Below are 14,314 nucleotides of genomic sequence, written 5' to 3' on the forward strand. Positions count from 1 at the left end.
GTATCTGTCGTTTGGAATAGCCCATGTTACATGATTTCGAGGTTACATGGTTAGAAAAACATTTTCCGAATGTCGCTTTCTTGATCTGGTAAACGACGCTGTGATTTGTCGGATGAAAGGTCGTTCTGACATGACCCGTTATCGGATGTCCTCAAATCTTTGTTTAGCGATAGCGAGAACTAAGATCTGATTTTAATGAGATTGAGAAACTATATGCCACATAATAATGTGTGGTGATCGGTACCCTACAGCAAAACAATGTACACATTCCCCAAGATAATATTGGGATTATTTAACAATGTAAACTCAAAATGATTTGAACAGAATAAGTGTAAGCGATATGAAATTTTAGGATATATCTATGAAATAGGCAGAAATGTAGAGACCATGTCTCCTTTGGGTGAACAATCCCCGTTCGCATTAAGTTGCTACAAGCCAACGTGATAACATGTAGATAAATCATAGATTATTATATATAACATTTAACATATATCAATTTTATTATCATATATATTTACCATAATAGAATGAGATATGATACATTAGATAATAGAGGAGGATGTAAATATGTTAAGACTTCTTAGGGTATTTGGGGGAAACGACTAAGTGATGTAACAGCCGCACACACGCTGAATATAATTACCACGTAAAATTTAAATTGAACATTTTCAAAGTTTCACTCGTTGCTTGAATGTTTTAATCCTAATCAAACAACGTTTGACCAACGTTCCAATTAATATCGGAGTCACTATTATGATTAACATTTCCGTCTGGAATTCGAATCCTAAACCTTCCTATTGTCACGCCACGGACATTACCGCGCCATGACAGAGGTTGAGTGGCGGAGTAACCATTGTATTAGTTATGTTCTAAAGACATATTTTCTGAATATTTTATGCCCGTTTCAGTTGTTTCTGTCAGCAGGGAAACAATCCTCGGTTTATTCTTATTTTTACATGTCTCTCCGGTACTTAGCAGTTTCGTTCGTGGAGACTCATGGCTTCTGATTTATATATGCTCCTACATTTTTCTTATGTCGCCTTGTTTATTTACGTAAACGTAAACGGCGTGATGTAACTGGAATACTGTTAAAAGCGGCGTTAAACCCAACTCACTCACTTAGTTCCTGTCTTGATTTAAATGGTGGCGGAGTATATTAATGTTCAATAGTTTTGTGAACATTTTATGCCCGTTTCAGTTATTTCTGTCAGTTGGGCACTACAGAAACCTATGAATGTGAATTCCCGGTTTGTCCCGATAATGTTTCTAGGTGATAAAGTGGTAAACGTCTGAGACCTGAATTACTTCGGGCTTTCCTCCCACATTAAGCTGACACGCCGTGATATAACTGGAATACTGTTAAAAGCGGCGATAAACCCAACTCACTCACTCACTCTAGTTCCTGTCGGGAATAAAATGGTGGCGTAGTATATTTATGTTCCATAGTTTTATGAACATTTTATGCCCGTTTCAGTTATTTCTGTCAGTTTGGAAACGTTATTATCTATTTGTGTGTTTACTCGTGAGTAAAGGCCGATTCACAAACAGTTCCGATATCGCTTCGGATATTCCACCTCGAAAGCAGAGTCGATTGTTTGATTCCGACTATATCATGTGCATGTGTTTGTGAATCAGTATCAAATAGTGATGATACCAAGTGTTCGAAAAAGGTGAGTGTAACTATCCTGTCCCACCTGTGGCAGGCGTCACAAAAACATGCAAAGGCAAATCAATTTTTCACCTAAGAAAACACGGGAATATAAGTCAAAATAAGAAATTGCATCGGGCATCATTCTTGTCACTGAAAGAATTCCAATCTGGTATTTGTTAATATACCTTTCATGATATCATGTTACAGTCGAAGCCCGTTTTCTCAAACCAACCGGACCGTGTTGTAACTTCGAGATAGCCGGATGTTCGAGATAACGAGACATCAAGATAGATCAACTGTCAGTATTATAGATCCGTAGGATATACGTTTGCATACACGAGCAATAAAAAACACAACATGTGCACACAATGACAAACTCAAATGTATTTGCATAAGGAATAAGTCTTTAACAGTATATAACATAAGGGAATGCAAGTTTCATTTTCAAAATGCCAAAGTGTAATTGTTTGTTTGACTGAAATTCTCTGTCTCTCATTTCCAACCTTCGCCACGAATAGCTGTACAAGTACTGGTGCGGCGTTAAGCAACAAATACTCACTCACTCAGTTCCATACCTAAAGTTGCCAAGTCGTCTGAACAAATACGCAGATATGCTGAGTAGAGTTGCGTCCCTTAGCCGTACTAGGATCCGATTGTCCTGGAATTAGATTCCGATAATACACGATCCTTGGCTTATCCACAAACCACAACACTGTTCCAAGTGGCGTTTAATGTGCATGGTTGGCAATTGGTCCGTTAATCCGTCGTGAATCAATAAGCTCCTAAAGCCCATAGCGAGAAATATTCGATTACTGATGGTCTATGTATTATAACACAGAGAGAGAGAGACATACAGACAGACAGACAGACAGAGATACAGAGAGAGAGAGAGAGAGAGATAGACACAGAGAGAGAGAGAGACACACACACACACACACATATACACACATAAACATTCACACATATTTAAGAGTGGTCGCCTATTGTCTGTATACTAGTTTTCATCGCAAAAATAATTCAAATTAGATACATCAACTTTGTACAAAATTTTCAGTATTGATAACCATTTTGTTGTGATAGTGCATCCAGATATTCGGCAGAACATTTCTTAGATTGTCTCTTATATATAACCAGGGCATGATGAAATCCTCTATACTTCTTCTTGCGGACTTGTGTGGTTCCAACAACTCGCCTCACAGTTCAGTTTTCAAAAAGTCTAAAAAGCCGGCAATCAGAAGACTTAATTTCCTATGCCACCCTCCACATAATTTGTGGTACGCAGACCAACGGATCCACAAACTGCGGCCATGGTAACCTTCCGCCCAACAGGGACGACAGACGAAAGTCAAGTTCAGGCAGGTCGAAGTTTAGGGTAGAGAGATAGTCTTTCGTAATATGTATTACTATTTGGGAGTTATATATATTAACATATATATCTATGAAGGGTTATTTCATTAACTGTTTTTAAAAAGCTTTGTGTATACTGGAAATGAATAAGGGGATACTTAGTTTTAGACACAGTAAACTGATATGCTATCATGGGTTCCCAACCTTGTCTACCAGATACGCGAGGGAAACAATGCACACAAACACATCTCAACATTCTGCCATCTGTTGAATTTGTATGCGTGCTATTTCAAATGTACTGACAGTGAAGCTTATTTCCCTATATGTTTCATTGTTCCCTTATGCATTGCCATCAGTATATATCCGTTATATTGAACTAGTGAATAAAATCAGTAGTTAATTTTGAACTTGAGTAATATTTTTTGTCATTCGTCACGTGCGTTTATTTACATTCAGGAAACGACTCACGTTCATTTGAGCTTTAAATAGACTTGGGTTTTCAGTGTCATATCCATGTTGGTAATATACCAAGAGTTGAGAAATAATGTATAATCACCGATTTCAAATCAATTTGTGCACGTACAAATTAAACTCTCAAATGTGATATTGCAACAGCGTGTAAAAGGTAATCTGTGACTTGGTAATGTTGTGTAAACATAAATTGGTTCAATGAAGACTGGGGCAAGAAATAAATTTGCAAACACGATCCCCAACGATGTTTGAAATGTAAATTTGTGCCTAAAAATCTAAGATACCCATCAGCGGTTGTGTATTATTATGCGAAATGTTTTTTTTCAAAAGTTTTAAATCATATTATATTTTCAAAAATAAAACCACGTAGAAGTATTCCTTGGGTGCCGACAAAGCGCCTTTACAGTTCAATGTTTGGATGTAATATCGCTAGCTTAAGATATTTTCAATTGAAAATCAAACATATACAATCAACTGTGAGGTATACATGTAGTTTCCTTTAATCCTGGGTTTAGGAATTTGCTCAGGTCATTCATATAGCTTTCACGGTATTCGTGAATCATATCAAGTATACAAGGTCTGTGTCAGCTATGCTGAGTTTATCAATGTATACCAAATGATTGCTTTCAGAAAAAAATCTAATGACTTTGTCAGGCATTGCTCTGGGGTACAAATTTGGTGTATGCCATAGTGACGACACTTGGCACTGACACATATAGAGACAATCCACTTTTCCATTACTAGCGCTTTAACAATGATGTTTAACGTTTCCGTAGTAGCATATTACAGGTAAATTTGTGTGGTTGGGATTCTAAATCAAAATCAGGTTGGTGGTAAGTATAATATATTCTAAAACGGATTAAGTTGCTGTTATTATGTATTTGGGTGATCATCTAGTTCTCTAATCTTCCCCTACACACATTACTCTGTGTTTCCACGAAAATAGTACACGCCTACGACCTAAACATTGTAGATATGAGTTGAGGAAGTGACATATAATAAGTTGTCAACTGATCCCGAGGGGTATATGGTGTGATGTACCCCTCGCCCCTAGGAACTGATCCTGCCAACATTCATTCATACAGTTCCGGAGTTATCAAACGTAGCAAACGACGAACCAAGTTACTTCCCCTTACTCAAAGCATTCAGATAACATCGGTTCATTTCGGAAACACAACGCTACTTATGCGTTTGTTTGCTTCTTTGGTATTTAAAGTCGCACTCAGAAATATTCCAGATATTTGACGGTGGTCTGTAAATAATCGAGTCTTGACCAGACAATACAGTGATATCTTGATCATTGATCGACGCAATTTGGATGCCATGCATCAACCCAAGTTAGCGAGCCTGGCCACCTGATCCCGTTATTCGCCTCTTAAGCCAAGCATGGGCTGATGAAGACCTTTACTATCCCGGATTTTTACACAATACGGTAATATTGTGATTATTGGTACAGAAGGTTTATGAATCTTTCGTAATATCTCACATATTACACGAAAAACACTGAATAGATATCATATATTTATTCTCTTTTTCAACACATACATGTACCTTGTTTCAAACATACAATGTAAAACACCATTCATAGATCAGTAGGTAGTTCTGGTGATGGTTGTATACAATTTACTCATGTCTTGTTTAACGTCACTCATACACCCTTGTTAATGGATATGATTAAACATTTAATGGTACAATTATAAATAAAAAAGAAGATCATGATAGATGATACCCTGCCAACCAAACATTACTGAACACTACTTATTAAGCGTACCGTTAGAACGTATACAATTAAATGCCGTCCAATCTAGATCAAGGAGCGAACTTGAGTGTACTCACGTTTACACTAATCACATCATGTATGCGTCTACTACAGTTCTATTCACATCGGGTGGCAGTGGCTGCCCTATTGACAAACACTTGGTGTCATCACTGATTTCTAGTGACCCATTCATATGATTTTCACCGCTATTTTGCCTTCTGCGCCCAATGAAATATGTTTCGGATAAGTGAGACTGGTTATCCTCTGGCGTTGACGTTATATATACACCTCGTCAAAAGTATAGCACCAACAAATTTTAAGTGTAATTGCAAGTTATTTTCAATGTAAAGATTTTCAAATGGTACACTGTGATGACACATCATCTGGCTGTAGAGTGGTAGCCACCTTAACTGCCCAACTTTGTGGGTGCGTTTATTCGGGCCGTGTGAACTCCTAATTCATGTGTGATGACAGTTAATGCGTCTTTACTGCTATTAATTTGAATGAAAGCTATACCAATTTGAAAGTCTGTCTTTGGAACGATTGTAACTGAAAAGCCTTAGCGTACTATCCCCGAAAATCAAAGATGGCAAATTAATGACACTCGCCAAAATGGCATGTCATGTCGGGCTATTGCCACCGTGTTGAACATTTATCATACTGTAATCAGCCGATTCATTAGAAAACACATTGACCGGACATGTGGGGGACTTGCCAAGATCAGGACGTCCACGGAAGACCAGTGCCAGAGAGGACAGGGTCCTTGTACGCCAGGCAGAACGGCTGCCAACTTCAACTTGCACTGTTCTTCGTCATCACTGGCATACACACCACAAAGTGTCCCTTAGCGCAATCAGGCGTCGACTGAATGCAGCGGGATTAAGGGCCAGGAGACGAATACGACGTCCACTCCTCTGTCTACAACACATGCGGAACCTTTTAGTCTGGCTCGAGCACACTGGAACTTGAGGTCATGAAGGATTCATTGGTTTGACGAGAGAGTTTCTATTGCACCATATTGATGGTAGGACTCGTGTCTTGAGGCAAAGAGGAGCATCCAGGAAACAGTGGCATATGATGGCTCAGTGACTTTATGGGGATGTTGCTCCTTTGATTGTAAACTTAATTTGGACACAGTTCAGGGGACATTCAATACCAAGATGACATATTGGACGGTTTTCTTGTGCCTCATTTTGATAACCATGCACTTTCAACACGCCCTGTTCCGTCTTCATGGACGACAATGCCCGACCCCATTGAGCACGAGCTGTTGCTAATCATCTCTAGAATCTGAATACGATCGAGCATCTATGGGGTCAGTTGGGACGTAGGCACAGAGCCAGGGACCCTCCAGTACGGAATCTCCAAGAATTGACACAGGCATTGAAGGAAGAACGGAGACAAATCCATCAGTTGAGAATAAGGCGTCTGATGTCGAGCATGAGGAGACGTCTAGCGGATGTAATCCGTGTAGGGTGGCTACACCAGATGCTGACTTACACTGTTGATCATTTAACTGTGACATAGGTACAACGTTACGTGCGTGATGATCTGTCTATTCTCAGTAACCATACTTCTACTGCCTCTATGTATCCCCAATTACAGTCCTTGTAGTCCCTGGCGAATAAAGTTGCTTTTTTTGCAAATGCTTAACATTTTGTCCTATTATTCATCGTATTTGACATTAAGTAACACTGTTGATGGCTTTTATTTTGCTTTCCAACTTCTCAGTACTCATATCTTTTCTGATTATCAAAAACTTATTGTGGTGCGATACAGGTGTATATTTAGTGTCAGGATAATTTGTCAATGTTTCCATCGACCCGTGAAGATCCGGGAAAGAATAGGTCTTCAGCAACCCATGCCTGCTCTAAAAGGCGACTATGCTTGTCGACTAACGGGATCCCATGATCAGGCTCGCTGACTTGGTTGATGCATGTCATCGTATCCCAATTGCGTGGATCGGTGCTCATGATGCCAATCACTGGATTGTCTGGTCCAAATTATTCCCAGACCGCCGTCACATAGCTGCAATATTGCTGAGTGCGGCGTTAAACAACAAACAAACAATCTTGCCACCATTGCTCTTGGTTTCTTCACGGAAGTCAAGCTTTGATACGCACTTATCTGCTCTGAGAAGATATCTTAAACCAGCCCAGTGGAAACACGTGGTAAGGCCTCACAAGCCTCATATAAGTTAACACATTTCCTTTCATGTAGCCATCACCATTGGATAATGGTTTCCCAGTCTTTGTGTCAATTGCAGGAATCTTGCTCATGCCAAACAGAAGGTCGGAAGGGTTATCAATGTTGATGATCAGTCCGTCAATGTTTGAATACTTCTTAATCCCACCAACAACAAGAGCTTCTTTGACCACCCAACAACAGTTCGTCATTAATTTCCACAAGCCTGATTCCTTGAACTTCCCCCACCAGTCTTCCATAGCATCCTGGTCCAGCACAATGTGGGGAGGTATCTCCAGAACACAGTCCGCCTCCCTGCCTTCGTCTCCAATGTCCCCTTGTAGGGTTCGCTCCGCAGTTCCAGCGGCTAAAGTAGTCAACCCCTTGCCATTCTTTGTCCACCAACTGATGTAGGTTCCGTTATCCAGTTCCACAGCTCCGTGGCCCACACATTCAGCGTTGGGGAACCAGATGTACACAGTGCACCTGGCATCGGTCGTTGGACCGTCGGATGACGCTGGGACGTTTCCCATTTGTGTGAAACCCTGCAAAATGTAACGTCATTAATGAATCTTTAATTGATAGGGCGGTAGGTAGCCCAGTGGTTATATCGTTCGCTCGTCCTGCTGTAGACCCGGCTTCGAGTCCCAGCTTCTGTGTACAATATGTGAAGCCCATTTCTGGTGTCCGCCGCTACGACATTGCTGGGGTATTGCTAAAGGCGGAGTAAAAACTCACTCACTCACTCACTGTAATTGATGTTTATATGCAAAAGGCATTAAATGCACATACGTCTGAGACATAGTTTTGGAAATAAAAAATAGAAATGGGTTGCAGTTCAGGTCGATGTTAATAAATATTTGCAAAGATGAATAGATCGAGCGTGCGTTACTCTGTAATGCCAGAGGGGCGGTCGGGTAGCCTAGTGGTTAAAGCGTTCGCTCGTCACGCCGAAGACCCGGGTTCGATTCCCGACATGGGTACAATGTGTGAAGCCCATTTCTGGTGTCCCCCGCCGTGAGATTGCTGGAATATTGCTAAAAGCGGCGTAAAACCATACTCACTCACTCACTGTAATGCCAGTCAAGATATTCGTGCTTGTCAAAACTCCTTTATCCACACAAGATGTTTCTTTATATTATTCCTATTGCAATGACGCTTTCAACACTATTTCAGTTTTGCAGCTTGATTTGGGAGGAAACCCCGAAGTGATGCAGGTCTTTGTACATTAAGACTCTTTTAAGTTTTTTAAAATCCAGGAGCACGGGTATGGTGCTGACAAACCCAGACACATAATCAGAATGAATCTGGGATTCGAACCAACGATCATAGGTTTCGGGGAAGCCTAAGGGATTGGCTTTGTCTTAGGCGACTGAGCCACTCTTGTCCTTAAATTGTTTTTATCTATTTGGTTTAGTCATTTATTGACCTAAATCATAAGGGTTAGATAGGTAAAGTGTTGTTTGGATAAACAGTTTCAAACTTACTGGGACTGCTAGTTTAACCGAGCATAGTTCACTATAGCCACACGATCTATTTGCGACAAAGTAAACAAGTGAACTTCGCAGAGACGTGTCGATGATAATAGGTTTATCGAGATCGTTGTTGGAATGCGGTCGCCACCGTTTTTAAGAAAGGGAGTGTATTTTGACATAACCGTGACAAGAGAAATTCAATGTATTTTACTGCCTATCATTGGATTCCCTTTATAAATATCCATTATTATGTGTTATAAATGTACCAAGTTTATGAGGGGACTTGTTGCTTGAAGTATGTGTAGGTCGTATTCAAAAGATTATGGCAAGGGTAGGGTTAGGTGGGGGTGGGGGTGCAAAGTGAGGGTTTGGTTGAATGTGAGCCGGGTGAGGGTAGGGATGGGTGTGTGCGAGCCGAGGGTTAAGTTTGTTGTGAGGGTGAAGGTAGGGTTGGGTGTGGGCGGGGTTAGGATAGGGTTGGGTGTAGGGGTGGTGTTAGGGCTGGGTGTGAGGGTGAAGGTAGGGTTAGGTGTGGGCGGGGTGAGGATAGGGTTGGGTTTAGGGGTGATGTTAGGGTTGGGTGTGTGGGTGAAGGTAGGGTTGGGTGTGGGCGGGGTGAAGATAGGGTTGGGTGTAGGGGTGGTGTTAGGGCTGGGTGTGAGGGTGAAGGTAGGGTTGGGTGTGGGCGGGGTGAAGATAGGGTTGGGTGTAGGGGTGATGTTAGGGCTGGGTGTGAGGGTGAAGGTAGGGTTGGGTGTGGGCGGGGTGAAGATAGGGTTGGGTTTAGGGGTGATGTTAGAGCTGGGTGTGAGGGTGAAGGTATGGTTGGGTGTGGGGTTGAGGGTAGGGTTGGGCGTGAGCGTGCTGAGGGTAGAGTTAGGTGCAGGGGTGAGGGGTGAGGGTACGGTTGGGCGTGAGCGTGCTGAGGGTAGAGTTAGGTGCGGGGGTGAGGGTAGGGCTGGGCGTGAGCGTGCTGAGGGTAGAGTTAGGTGCGAGGGTGGGGGGTGAGCGTAGGGTTGGGTGTGAGCGTGCTGAGGGTAGGGTTTGGCGTGAGCGGGATTAGGATAGAGTTGAGTGTGTGTGCAAGGTAGGGATAGGGTTGGGTGTGGGTGGTGATTTGGTGGGGTTTTTTAAAGTATGAGGAGTAGGTTGAATGCGTGCGGAGTTTGTTTTTCTGTTTTTTCCTCATGTAATGGGGGAGGGGTGTGAGTGTTGTGGTGGAGAGGCGAGGCCTAGGTGTAGTGTATGCGGAGTGGAATTGTTCGGGGGCCTGTGCGGGGGTGGTTATGAAAGGTTGGACGTGGGTTTGTTGTGTAGAAACGTTAGATTCAGGGCCTAATTATTATCATATATTATACCCCATCTATGGATGTTTATCCAAATAATTGATTTATTTCCCTGGAGATGTGTTCCATGGGAACACACACCCATCTAGGACAAACTTTCACGTTCGTGTTCTCACACTCAGGTCGTGCTATATGAACACACTGGCATTTCCAGGCGGGTATATGATGTATTTGAAAAGAAACTGTTTCACAAAGACGAAGGTATATATATAAGCGTAAGCCTAGTCAAACATCATACATTCATAGTTCAACATTACCTCTGATCTTTTCAAGACGTTACGATATGTTCTCAATATATATATAGCATAGAGTTACTGCTTACATGTGCTGGTTGACTTTTTAATGTAATAATAGTATTGCATTCATTTCTTAAAAGGTATTCACATGTATTTATTCAATCGCATGTAGGCATACATTTACATTTTCAATTATGCCATTGAGAACGTATGTTATGTGTTGTAGACTCAACAGGGTAAACATATCTGTGTGGACTACATGATAACACTCATAGAACTCTTAATCGGTCTAATATGTGAAATACCCCACCGGATAAAATCACTGAAACCTAAATATACATAACTTGAAAAAGAGTTAACATTGTTCTCACAACTGAAGAAATCAATATATTATAACAGATACAAATTGTACTGGAAGTTGAATATAGAACAATAATTGCCTACCTCTCACAAGGTTGATAGTCCTTCCTTAAAGCAAGCTGTCCCGACTACAAAGCTATGCATAGCCACGGTAAGGAAACAGGTTTGTTAAGTTCGTCGAATCGTTGGTCGGCCTTACAAGCTAGTTCTTAACACTACTGGTCGGTAAGTTATCGTGACCGTACACTATAAAAAACAGCTTAGCACAAGCATGGTTGTGTTTCCAGGCAAGCTATCTCGTTTATGACCTGTGTTTTGTGCCAGGGACGAGGTCCTTTATTTTATAAAAAAAAAATCATAATGAAATGAACAATATTTTTGTAGGTTTTAATTACTAAAAATAAATACAACAAGACCTAAAAACATCTTTCCAGGGTCCGCAAAAACAGTTTGCAGGAATAATGCTGTAACATTGTAAACGACCGTTTGCACGTGTAGCAGGGCGTGGAGTCATCCCACAGATGACACCCTTACCTTGTCAGCTTGGTGACGGGGTTAACCTCTATGGTCATGTGGACATGGCGTCCGACCACCGGAAATTTAATGGCCGTTACACACGGGTGAAATAAAGATTACTCAGGGTGTTCCACGTGTAAACATTGGTAGCAATATTGGAGCGTATTGGGGTGTTCCTCGTGCTCCTTTCAACTTTCCAATAGTCATCTTTCCCTTTATCTTGCGGGGGCACGGGTCGTCTTAAGGCTGTGCAGAGTTGCGTCCCTTGGGCACGCCAGAAACCTATGATTGAGGGTTCGACTCCCGGTTCGCCCGGATTATGTTTCTAGGTTTGTCAGCACCATACCCGTGCTCGTGGGTTTCACCGAAGTGGTAAACGTCTGAGACCTGCATCACTTCGGGCTTTCCTCCCACATTAAGCTGACACGCCGCGATATAACTCGAATGCTGTTAAAAGCGGCGTAAAACCCAACTGGATCACCCACTCACTCCCTTTATCTTGAACAATATTCCTTTGGTGTTAAATACAAGAAGGCATCCCATGGCATGGGCACCAGTTGTGAACCCCTTTTTAATGATATGGTTCTTTGTATATATCAGTAGGAATTTCAGCTCGGATTGACAAAATCAAAACAAGGGAATTTGGCTCACAACCCGCGCCTCTAGCTTCTAACTTTTGAAGATTTCAAAGAGCATCATACGACTTTTATCCAAAAGTTGTTTGATCACGATTTCAACATTCAAGGCCTCAGAATAACTTTCAAAACGTTTTATGGTAGACATGGGAAGGACAGTTCCAAATCTAACGCATCAGTGACACGCATGATGTCCAATACAATTCCTTATTTTGACCATATGTTCCCATGTTGTTTTAGGTGAACAATTGACTTGACTTTGTATGTGTTTGTGACTGGTACCACCGTTGGGGAAGGATACGCTCACCTGATGGCGAACACCTGAGATCATCACGATTTGATAGTGATTCAGAAACACATGCTCATGATATAGTCGGAATCGTACAATCGACTCTGCTTTTAGCAGAGATTTCTTATGAAAATGGGTTTGTCGCTTTATTTAAACAAAACAATTCTATTCACTGTCTGTACCTATCTGACAGTTACATCTTTGAAATCTTTTCAGAGGAGCACTTCTGCAAACACAAATTCTCCCACGCAATTATGAGTACACTCGCATAATACAAGGCGAACCTCGGACTAGTTTATCAACCATTTGAAAAAACCCGGGTCTAGTTGAATTGCAGGATAAGGCAAGTTAAAGACTTATCATGTGTTGTTTGTGTCACACTCACCGTAAACAGGCTGGACCTCCGTGAAGATTAGAATTGGTATTCAGCAACCCATGCTTGTTGTAGGTGTCGACTTACGGGATCGGGTTGTCAGGCTCTCTGACTTGGTTGAAGAGCGGAATGTTCGGGGTTCGATTCCCGACCGCGTCATAACCAAAATACGTTAAAAGATGATACTTGTTGTTACCCTGTCTGGCGCTGGGCATTAAGGGGATTAAAGAAGGACTGGTCGGCTCGGAGTCAGTATACTGTGTCTGAGTGGGGTATTCATGTTAAACTGCGGCATGGTATCTCAGTGGGCTAGCACCATACATAGGCATCAGTCCGGACTGGTACAATCACACACACGCACGCACGCACGCACGCACGCACGCACGCGTGCGTGTCGCTATATAAATGCAATAATCTTGGACGCCACGTTAAACGCCATTTCACCTCACCTCTGACTTGGTTGATGCATGTCATCGTTTCCCAAATGCGCAAATCTGTGCTCATGATGGCGATCACTGGTTACATACACATCACCGTAAGCATCTGCATAGCATAGCATCTCCCAACTTATCCCGGGACCCGGGATAGTGAGAACCTTATGTAAATATTAGAGACTTACACATACACATACATACATACTATACACACACATACACACATAGATACACACACACACACACACACACACACACACACACACACACACACACACACACACACGCACACGCACGCACATTTCCCCTGTAAGAACTCTCCTTCAGTGCGTTGTGTACATCACGTATCTCCTTCCAATTACTGCTGTTCCCACATACCGGCGCGTACCCTCGCCTCTGTTATTGCTCTCTGATAACAGGTACTGATACACAATAGACAGAGGCCCCAAGAGGCTTCAATAGACCCCAGCTGCCGGCATCGGCTGCCACACGCAGACAGTTGGTCCTGGGAAAATGTACAAGTAAGAACAAGAACATTGTATTGTTGATCTTGCACATTTCCGTTGGCTGATCGTACATCTCTCTGCATGCTGCACGATTCTGTTGTTGTTTAGACCTACCCTCCATCTCCACAGTTAGGCTTCTGTTACAGATCTCCGAAGATGCATATTCGCTGGAAGTTTTTAATACGTCGGCCTAGGGACATATAGGTCGTGAAATGTTTATGTTCTTTAAGCAGTTATGCTATTGTTGTGCTGATGCAATCAGCGATCGTGTGTGAACATAAATGTCAACGCCAGAGTGAGTGAGTATGGTTTTACGCCGCTTTTAGCAATATTCCAGCAATATCACGGCGGGGGACACCACAAATGGGCTTCACACATTGTACCCATGTCGGAAATCGAACCCGGGTCTTTGACGTGACGAGCGAACGGTTTAACCACTAGGCTACCCGACCGCCCCTTCAACGCCAGAGAATAAGCAGTCTAGATTATCTCCAAAAACAGATTCCATAGAGTTTAAAAAGGCAAAATGGCGACGAAAATTATAATTTATTTATAATTTTCGTCAATTTACGACAATTTAACTTTAATGTATTATTTCATTATAAGAATACTTCCGAACAAGTCGTTTTTCTGTCATAATTCTGATTTGTTTAAAACAAACTAGACGATTTAAGTTCTCATTTTCTTTTGTCTACAAGTAAAGATAAAACTATTTCCCCAAGAACCTATGCT

At 41.9% G+C, this 14,314-nt stretch overlaps 2 protein-coding genes across 2 annotated transcripts; both read right to left on the bottom strand.

Moving 5' to 3' along the window:
• Positions 1–7,175: 7,175 nt before the first annotated feature.
• LOC124141337 lies at positions 7,176–11,054 on the bottom strand. The gene is made up of 2 exons (XM_046509317.2): positions 10,914–11,054; positions 7,176–7,957 (listed from the first exon to the last, which is right to left on the bottom strand). The coding sequence occupies exon 2, from the start codon at positions 7,943–7,945 to the stop codon at positions 7,352–7,354; it is 594 nt and encodes a 197-aa protein (XP_046365273.2). The 5' UTR covers positions 7,946–7,957; positions 10,914–11,054; the 3' UTR covers positions 7,176–7,351.
• On the bottom strand, positions 9,208–13,703 carry LOC124128766 (extensin-like). The gene is made up of 2 exons (XM_046492221.2): positions 13,697–13,703; positions 9,208–9,860 (listed from the first exon to the last, which is right to left on the bottom strand). The coding sequence occupies exons 1-2, from the start codon at positions 13,701–13,703 to the stop codon at positions 9,208–9,210; spliced, it is 660 nt and encodes a 219-aa protein (XP_046348177.2).
• Positions 13,704–14,314: the final 611 nt, after the last annotated feature.

Source organism: Haliotis rufescens, unplaced genomic scaffold, assembly GCF_023055435.1.
Source record: "Haliotis rufescens isolate VD_foot unplaced genomic scaffold, xgHalRufe1.0.p SCAF_2, whole genome shotgun sequence".
In the NCBI taxonomy this organism is placed as follows: domain Eukaryota; kingdom Metazoa; phylum Mollusca; class Gastropoda; order Lepetellida; family Haliotidae; genus Haliotis; species Haliotis rufescens.